This window comes from Lithobates pipiens, unplaced genomic scaffold (genome assembly GCF_037356315.1).
Source record: "Lithobates pipiens isolate NorthernLeopardFrog02 unplaced genomic scaffold, aLitPip1_a1.2 Scaffold_19, whole genome shotgun sequence".
NCBI classification, from domain to species: Eukaryota; Metazoa; Chordata; class Amphibia; order Anura; family Ranidae; genus Lithobates; species Lithobates pipiens.
Window position 1 is genome coordinate 530,509,827 of NW_027507764.1, and position 10,377 is coordinate 530,520,203.

Here is a 10,377-nt window from a genome sequence, read left to right on the forward strand (position 1 = left end):
ACAAATCTTGTTAAACACCTTTTACAGCTGAGCAGGAGTTTAGGGTGCAAGGGAGTATGATTAGTTCTACTGTCTGTCCTTGCAGTGCACCGCTGGAGCCACACAAATTGGCTGTGAAAATACTTCAAGTTCAGGTGTGGTTCACCTGTATCCAAAAATACAGGCATACCCCACTTTTAAGTACACATTGGGGTTTATTTACTAAAGCTGGAAAGTGCAAAATCAGGCTCACTTCTGCATATGAGCTTCCAGGTTTTATTACCAAAGATTAATTGAACAAGCTGGGGGTAGAAGCGCATTGTTTCTATGCAGATGTGAGCCTGATTTTGCACTTTACAGCTTTAGTAAATAAACCCCAATGTGTACTTAAAAGTGGGGTATGCCTGTACAGTGCTGGTGCATGTGCAGACTTTTAATGGGCTTGTACATAGCCACATGGCAGGTGGGGATGTTGGCGCTCTTAATGTAATGGTGGTGGTTTTGGCATAGTCAAATCTAAGGATGCTCTGCAGTGGCAGATGGCAAAACTTAAAATAATGCCTTAGCTTTTTATGATGCCTGGTCGCCTGTAAATTTCCTTTTTTTTTAAAATCAGGATTCAGTTTAAATGGGCCCGTTGAAGTGACAGGTTCATTTTAACTAATCAGCTAATATAATTATAGGAATATAATTTTGTCAATATTCGCATACACTAGTAGGGCACAAATGTGATACAATATGGTGGGTAGGTAGTGGGGGCCACAAATCGGGTGTCATTAGTAGAATACTGGGGAACTACAGTGAAATGGATTTCAAATTTACAAATAAATCTTGTGTATTGGAAAAGCAGGGGATAATTTTAGGTAGAGTGCTGTCAAATGCTTACATTCCTGTTGGTATGTACTGTAAGTGAGAATTAAGCACATTGGGATCGCTTGAGCAGAAAAGACATGAGAAAAGGCTTCTACTTCTTATGAAAAGTAAAGTTCTGCCTTAAAAGGTAAACTGGGCTTTTAATAAATTTAATGAGTAGTGGGATGCAAGGATTCAAGTTTGATACCACATCGAGCAGTTTTTTGTAACTGTGACTTTAACGGCAAAGGGTTTTTCACACGCATGTGTCGAGTATGAAGCCTAAACTTTGTACATAATCATGTTGACCTTACATATTAGAGTAGAACTCTAGACACCATTTATTTTTATTTTTCATTTTGGATAGAGTAAGGGAGGGTTATGACCCCTGTCACATTTTTTTTTCCACCATCTTTGTCCCGTTGCAGAGATTTTTCTTCACTTCCTGTCCCATAACCTAACAAAGTGAGAAGAAATCCCTGATAATTTAAGGGAATTTCTTGGGGGCTCTCAGAATTAGTGTATTGGAAGATTTCCTAATTCTATTACCTTTCTGGGGACAACCCAACATTTAATATTTTTTTAGTTTCACTTTATTTTTATACCAATAGTTTTTAAAGAGAGCACACGGAAAAATACAGAAACCATATGACATACATGTCCAGAATTTGAATATATGCAAATGAGACTCGGTACAAGAGAGATACTAGCTGGTTAAAGAGGCAGATGCTTGTAAAAATGTAACCCAGACAACCAGACCATAGGGAGTCTCTGTACCCATGCGGTATTTTATCTGGTAAAAAAATTAAGTAAAAGAACCCCAAAAATTGTGGCAAAAAAAAACTCTCAACGAAGATATGAGGGAGAAAGGAGGAGCAGAGAAAGGAGGCGAAGATGGGGGGGGGGGGGTGGAGGGGTGAGGAATAGGGCAAAGAAGAGAGGGAACCACAAGAGCCTTGTAATAATCCCTTTAGAGTAAACAAACTTGTGCCAGTAGAACATTTTTTGCAGTATTTTTCCCAGAGGCCTCTTTCTGGGGCCACCAGTCCTCCAGCTTATTAATTTCTGTCACTTTTTTCAACCAAACGGCTATAGATGGTGCCTGCATCTGTTTCCAAAAGAGGGGATTGCAGCTCTTTGACGCAGCAATCAGTAGTGGTAGGAAAGAGCGTCTATAGGCCTTACGAGAGAAACAGTAGTGATGCAGAAGGAAGAGTGCAGGATCTCTTGGTAGATCATAGTCCATGAATCGTTTGGTTATATGATGCAAGTCTGTCCAGTATGACTGTAGGTGACTGCAAGACAAGAAGATATGGAGAAGAGAACCAGTCTCCTCCCCACACCTTACTTTCACTTTCAGTGATAATGGTACACAGAACAAATACTTTGAATTTCTTTATCGGGAGTACAGAAAATTGACAGCTGTTCCAACCCATCTCTACCTTATCCAAAATGAAAAAAAAAGTTTTGCCTTTTAGATTTATTTTAAGGCATTATGCCTTTGCTCCTCAGTTAAAGCTTGGACATCGCATCATTTTTATGGATAGCATCCAGTGATCTTTGGGGCACGGATGGAAGTTGGATACCAAGTTTTAAAGATCAGCTTCAGGCAACATGATAAAATAAATCAATGAACTACTAATGGTATTCATAAAACATTGCTAAATGCAAAAGTCAGACACTCTACAGTTTACCTTTTTTCAATTTCATATATTTTGTTCTGTTGCTAGATTAAACAGGGCTTTGAGAAGGCAGACATGCAGCCTCTTGCCAGTCATATGCTGTGCAGTCACCCTCAAAATGTTTTTTTAATCATTTCTATAGACTGATGGAGGTGAAGCATGACATTTAAAAATTTATTTTGGGATGATCCGGGTGTCCGTAGACTGCAGAGAGACATTGATAGGTGGTGTTGAGAATCCCTGACTTTCAAATCAAAATCGGAATTTGTGTTACAGCTGGGTAACCTGGTGTACTTAAGCAGTACAAGGTTCAAAACAAATGGCCTTGGTAGGTAGGCTGTGTTATTTATATGTATTTTAATGCTAAAATTTTAAGAGAGAGTATCTTTAACACAGTTAAATAAATGGCAGAGGCTGCATCTGATCCTCTCTGGAGACCTGCTTTATGTGGTACATATTCCACAGTCCCTGCCTGGTGACCATAGAGATACTGTGGTAACCATTTTACAGATGGTGGCATGCCTAGGACCATAACGGCATTCAAGATGAGAAACATTAATGTCCAAGAGCTAATCCGGGCTATAGAGGAACATCCAGAGCTGTATGATACTTCCTTAGCATCCTACAGTGACTGCTATAAGAAAAAGGAGGCTTGGGTTGAAGTGACTCGTCGAGTGACCCCACATTGGCATACTATGTCAAGAAAAGAACGAGAGCTTCAAGGTGCGTAACATTTTTGCTTGTAGATAAACGTCTTTATCATTTTGTTTACTTTTTTTTTTATACATAGACTATGAGAAAAAGTGGCATTATTCATGTGTAATGTTTTACTAGTGGCATTTATGAAGTACTGGCATGTTGGGCAGTGTACAAAGAACCATTCATATTGATTGTTTCCTAGAAGAGCTTATGACCAGTCATACAAAAATGTTCAGATTATTCTAGTTTTCAGAAATGATTTACCCTATAGGTTATACTTTGATGTACTAAAAAGGCAAATGGATCATTCACTTTATAAAGTAATTTTCCATTAGTTTAGCGAATGTGGCAAAAAGTAATCTTGAGAAGAATACCCAATTACATGCAAGGAATAAAATGGTAATCTTGCTTGAACATGATTGTATCGTGTAAGTTGGCTTAGCTTCACTTCATTTACTAAACTAAGGAAAAATTCCATAGCAAAGTGAGCGGCCAGTTTGCTTTTTGTAAATCAACCCCATAGTTTACTAGTGGAATTAAACCAGCACTAAACACTAAGCTGCTCTGTTTGCTTTGTGCATGCATTTTCATGGGTGGTTATCCTTTGGCAACGCAGATGAGCGCATTCATATATAGTCTGTGCTTAAAACCCAGTTATCCAATGAGTACCCAGTATCCTTGGGTATCACAGAGAATATGTATGTGCATGTATAGTGGGCAAATTTCTTTTTTTTTATTTAGAGCGCCAGCTAAAAATCCGCTGGAAGAGTCTGCGAGACCGTTTCAAGAGAGATCTTAATGCCTTGGGCAGTCAGAGGACTGGGTCTGCTAAAAAAGTGAGAATTCATCGTTTTTTTGAAAAGCTACAGTTCCTCAAGGCTTCAATGACAACACGAAAGTAAGTATTGTGGTTTTTCACTAATCTGAGCTTTATAAAACACCCATTTATGATTTTGTTTTTCTGTCTTTAGAACATCTGGAAATATCAAAGAGGAAAGCGAGGAGAGTCTGCCCATCCCTGTGGCAGAGGCTGCTGGCGAGGAAGAAGCAGAGACTGAGCCTTCCCAACAGGCCGATTCCTCAATCAGCGTCGCTATCCCAACAGAGGAGAAAATCCTGCGACCATCCCCACAGCAGCGGGGTAAAAAAGTGCCAAAGAAAAAAGTCAGTTTTCCTGACCCCCTGTCAGCAGAAGTAATGTCCGTTCTGGGGGAGATGAGGGATCAACTGCGAGAAGCCCGTGAACGTGAGCCAGCCCGCCAAGAAGAAAGCATCTCCAGCTTCCTAATATCCCTAGGAGATGACATGCGACGTATTACGCCAGAACGACTGCCTCATGTCAAGTTTCAGTTAATGCAGGTGGTCCATCAAGCTATATATGCCCCTACCACAATACCATTTACTTCAACCTGTCCCTCTAACTCATTTCCTCCCTCTTTATTGAACACAGAGACGCACACACATGATTCCTACACTCCAACGCCACCCCCCATGCATCCTCATAATTCATAACCATTGTACATGATGTCCATTGCTTATCCTACATCCACCATAAGCTATTTTACAACCTCCCTATTTTTGTTTTGACTCTGCCGCACCTCATGCAACATTTGCTTTCAAAACTTGTAAATAGGCCAGTTCTGTGTTTTTAAATTATTTTTTTTCCTGTAATTTTTTATTTAAAAAAAAAAAAAGGAAAAAAGGTTTAAAATGTGTCTTTGTCATCCTTCATTACTAGTGGTTCTGAAATGTATCTGGAATGATAGCACAGAATTGCATGCAGGAGACACTACTACTGTATTACTTCTCATACTGTAAAAATTTACTTAGGTACCAAACTTCTACCAGTGTTTGGTGTTCACTTGCTTTATTATGAACAACCTAATCCTGAACCTGTGATTTTTGCAGGCCAAAAATTCTCAGCTGCCAGTCAGTTTCTCTGCAGTCTAATAATGCACACTACTGATTCTTCAGAAATGATTCGTGCACATTCTCCAACCTAACATGTTCTGTTGACAGCATTACAGGCAGGCTACAGAGGATGTCATGGCTATATTCCTGTTTTTCATATACCCTTCTCAGTCTGACAATAGGAAAGTGTTATTAAAATCAGATTAAGTGAACCTGTACCCAAACGTCAACAGTGACAGGAAAGGTAAATAAATTAAGCCCTTATTCACAGTGGTACAGCTTTGAATTCTCGCTACCTCAGTGAGATATAAAAGCTGCACATCATTGTGGTTTGCATTGCTGATTTCATTGCAGCTTCATTTAGCAGAAGTCTATGAAAGTCGCAATGAAATCGGTAAAAAGCAGTGCAGGAACCTTTTTTGTAATCGCTGCATCATGAGGCACAGCGAAATGAACATTTCCATTGCTGGCAATGAGGTTCAACTTGGAACTGTCAAATCACATGACAAGTTGCGCCGGTGTGAACAGGGGCTAATAGAAGATATTTCGGTTATGAAAAAGCTGTTGAAGGGGAAGGTCAAAAAGTTCACTCTGACTGTACTTTCTGCTCAGGAGAGATCACATTACCAAAAGCTTAGCCCTTACTTGCATAAGAAGAATGGCAGGTGCTGGAGAAATGCAAGTGATTGTTGTGTTTTTTTTTTTTTTTTTTTTTTAAATAAAGATACTTGCAGACCTGGCAGTTGTACACGTAGAAGCTTCCATCTTGATGTGTGTAACTCCACCCATCTTTCCCTTTTTAGTCAGTTTCATGTAATCATTTGGCATTGATACTTTATCATGTGATTGCATAGTTACAATCATTCTCACTGGCAGTATTTTACCAGTTAGGGCATAATTTGCGCATAACTGTGAACTTCATGGTTTTACTGGCATTAAACATACATTCCCCATACATTTGTTAACAACATTTTCCATATTTATAATGTAATAGAAACATTTATCTTAATCATACAGGACACAGGCAAAAGTATTCATATAGGCTCATCCATCCCTTCAGGTAATTGGACACTGTCAAGCTTTGGAAGAAATGCCCATCGGGCACCTCCTCTTTAACCCTTTCCCCTTTTGGGAGTCCTTTGTTTTTTCTCTCGTTCATTGTTATTACACCACCTTCAGGGGAGGACTAGGCAGAACATGTAATACATGTGAAACAGAACTGTACAGTTCTGCCCAGGAGGGGTCCCTCTGGTAATAACCCCTCAGCTTGCAGCTCATTTTTTTTATTCTGCCTAGTGAAGGAGAAGGACCTAGGCTCCCTGTGGGACCATCGGTTCTGGGGATTTTTTCTGTTTGTTGCCTTTTGTGCAAGATTTTAAGAGCCTGTGATCTTCTATCAACAGCTGGCTGGGTGGCAGGCTGGATAGTAGAGATCCTTGTAGTCTCCCCAGCATGGCCATCGAGTGTGTGCAGACCCTAGCTATGCGCTGGGTTGGCCACGACATGCCCCTCAGGCTCCAGGGGCGGCCGGTGAGCGCAATGCTCTGGGACACACATATGACCGGACTACAGATGTCTTTGTCACAATGTGCCGTGACCCGCAGCCACCCCATACTGCTCGTGTGTGTGGGCCTGTGATGGGATACTTCCAGCTCATCTGGATGGTAAGTACAGCTGTTCCTGCCTCAGTGGGATTGAGCAGCTGGGCATTCCCCGAGAGGTCGATTTAGGGGGTCCCTCTCCTCCCTTTCTTCTCTCCCTGTCTCTATTTTCTCTTCCCCCCCCCCCCCCCCCCGTGGGGGATGCTGCATGACTGGGCTGTTGAACGGTGTGTGTGTTTGGTTCAGATGGTGGCTCCCCTGTTAGGGAGCACCTCTGGTTGTGGGTGAAGTTATGTTGCTGTTCCCACCCCTGGTTATGACACTGCTTAGGGACGTCCCTATGATCAAGATTACTGGAGCTTTGTCCATCAATGAACTTCAGAGAAAATAGGATTTTTATACTCCCCGTAAAATCCTTTTCTCTGAAGTTCATTGAAGGACACAGCACCCTCCCCTCCTATTGGTTTATGTTATACTGCTTATTGATGTGCAGGAAGCAGGCTGAGGGGTTATTACCAGAGGGACCGCCCCTGGGTGGAACTGTACAGTTCTGTTGTGTTTCACATGTATTACATGTTCTGCCTAGTCCTCTCCTGAAGGTGGCATAATAACAGTACGGTCAAGATTACTGGAGCTGTGTCTGTCAATGAACTTCAGAGAAAAGTATTTTACAGTGAGTACAAAAATACTATTTTTGCTAGTGTCCTAAGGTGATGTACCTCTTCTCTTGCCTGGAGAAGCCACTCTTAGCTTAAAGCAGAGCTTCACCTGAAAGGTGAACTTCCACTTATCCTACTCTTCCTCCCCCTCCCCTTATTGCAAACCTTCTGTTTGGGAGTGGGTATCTGTTACTGATAGGTACCCACTTCTGCTCACTTAAAGGCTTACAGAGAAAAAGATAAGATTTGCCTTGCCTGAAGGCCTGCACAACACTCAACCTCAGCTTGAAGATTTGTCTCTTGCACTAGAGCAGGACCCAATTTTAACACTGATCTTACAATTCCTTGTACAAATAACAGCTTTAGTACAGCCATCTCTGCCCAGGGCTCAAATATTCCAGGCCTGAGTTGGATCTTGATATACTTGCTCTAAAAGAGACAGTCACAGAAGGGAAGGGAGAGGACAAAGAAGCAGTATTGGAGGAAGGTGTGGGAGATTTTTCTTACTTAAACTGCCGTATTACTGAAGAGGGAGCATCGCGCAACATGCTTGCTAATCTCACTACTGCCATTCACAAAAGCCTTTGCCATTGTTCAGATTGATTGACTTTCCTTGCCATATCCCTTTGGGTACAAAGCAACCTGCAAAATCTATGAGGATAAGTTGGGTATCTGGCACTCCAGAAGGCAAAGCCCTTAGTTTGTAATGTACATTTGATTAATCAGTCAGGTAAAAAAAAAGTTGAACCACGGTAAATGGGTGATTTAAAAAGAGGCAGCCATCCTCAGAGCATGCCCAGCAACTCTGAAACACATATTAAAGAAACGGGTGGTTCTCTAAGTGTAGTATTAAAAAGGTAACCTTTATTCCACAGGAATAAAAACACTTACAAGATATAGGTATGTAGTCCTGGCAGTTCTACTGCATCCCACAGCCTCCTCGCACGATCCGGGTAGCTGGGAAAAGTTCTGGTATGATGTTGTGCTGAATCTAAATTCAGTACATCACACCAGAACTTTTCCCAGCTACCCGGATTGTGGGAGGAGCCTGTGGGATGCAGAAGAACTGCCAAGACTACATATTTATAAGTGGGAGTCATGCTCATCATATCTTATAAGTGTTTTTAATCTTATGCAATAAATGTTACTGTTTTCACACTACACCTAGGCTTATTCCATTTTGCAGATTTGCCCTACAGTCCATTTGACATGGTTTCCTATGGAGCACGTTCTGTAGTGCAAATCTGCCAAAGGCAAAAAAGCACTAAGATTGCATAGGTGTGAATTTGGTCTTAGAAAGACAACTACACACCCCCCCCCCCCCCCCCCCCAATTTCTTTTATATGCAAAATCTATGAAGACATTCCCGATTGATGTTATCTCTACATTAGAGGTCTAGTGTGAAAAAGCATTTCTCAAAAGCAGTGGCTATTCTGTGAGATATTATTACTAATAAACAATAAATATGCATCAAAGTCCAGGTGCAGATACACTCTTATGTAATGGGGTTCTCAAAAAAAAAAAGAGAGTTCATATAATATTGAAGACATGTCCTAATGGATGATAAATTGGGAATAATGTGTATCAAATCCTCCTCATCGGTAATAAGATGCAGATATAATGCATCAAATCATCAATAGGGTCTCCAGACTGTGACACCACCACCTTTATCAAGATGTGGGCTCACCAGATTTTGTGGACCTTCTAATTAAAGAAAGGTCAGATGAGCATATGCCCAAAACACCCTGACCAGGGTATTCCTCTGACTCTCCCACAGGATCCCCTCAAAGTATATGGATATACACTGAAGTTCTTATCCCCATAGTATCCAGATGTAGCCACACTCACCATAAAAGAAGAAGCTCTACATTATGTAAAACATTCCTATGTACTTTTACTATAAAGATAGAGTGTACTTACATATCACAGGTATTTCAATCATATGGTAAACATTTCCAGCCTGATAAAACATAAATGTGTCCTGCACAACGTCACGTGTCATGAAACGCATAGGGAGGAGTGATGTGCTGACGTCATTGCGTGTTCCAGGAAGTGTGGGGAGCTCCTGAAACTAGTGTTCTGGCGGGGGAGCGGGGAGCCATCCCTTCTGGGAGAACCCAGTGAAACCCAACATGCTGGTTTAACCCAAGTGGATCGATGGATCAACTTGGGTATAAGCAGCCTGCCCATACATGGATCAAATCTCTTCCCGTCCCTGCTGAACCAGCCGAGACTCAGACCACCTATGGCCGGCTATAATCTTAAACATCTCACTGTTGGAAGATGTGCTTTTCAAAGATTCATTGGATAGAAAGTTTTAGGCCCAGCTCTGCAAACACATCACGCTGAAATTTCATGTCAAGCCGCAGCAAACTGGATCAAGAAAACAACCAATGTGACTCTATTCCAGGATTGTGTTTTAACATAGCATTTATAGATATTGCCTTCTGCTTATTTGTGTGTTTGCCTTAGAGCGTACTACAAGAAAAGAGGGCACACCCACTTTGCACATTACATTAATAACACATTTTATTAGAATAGTTGAGCAGATATATACTCCCAGAAATGATAAAGAGTCAAGCTCATCAGTATCCAACAGTCCAAAACCACATGATCCACTAGGCTATTCAGAGTCATCGGAAGCCCTCAGTGATGGCTGATGCATTTTGAGTGGAGTCCCCCGCCCCTTTCCTCAGAGCCAATCTGTAATGTTGTATGGTCTACCCTTATATACTTTAGGAGTGACAGATGATGATATCCAGATTCCCAACTGCTTGGGGGGAATGGGTGTGATGAAACCAATGTGTTTTCTCATATACATATCACACCTTAGCATAAAACACCCAATTGTATGCACAGCTCACAATAATAGTTTCATAGTTAGTAAGGCTGAATAAAGACACCAGTCCATCCAGTTCAACCTGAGTGAGTGTCTACAATTGTCCCTATCCATTGCACACTCACATTGGCCCCTACCCTCAATGAGCCCACAAT

General features: G+C 41.3%; 1 protein-coding gene across 2 annotated transcripts in view; it reads left to right on the forward strand.

Moving 5' to 3' along the window:
• The window catches only part of LOC143997540 (uncharacterized), a 306,212-nt gene extending 301,289 nt beyond the window's left edge, over positions 1-4,923 (forward strand). Inside the window, exons 6-8 of one of the 2 annotated variants that reach the window (XM_077493202.1) lie at positions 3,024-3,236; positions 3,954-4,110; positions 4,184-4,923. In XM_077493202.1, coding sequence (XP_077349328.1) covers positions 3,024-3,236; positions 3,954-4,110; positions 4,184-4,724 — 911 coding nt within the window. In that variant the 3' untranslated portion in view covers positions 4,725-4,923. The remainder of the gene's footprint in view (positions 1-3,023; positions 3,237-3,953; positions 4,111-4,183) is intronic. The other variant, XM_077493203.1, reaches the window with a different exon arrangement.
• The last annotated feature ends 5,454 nt before the right edge of the window (positions 4,924-10,377 follow it).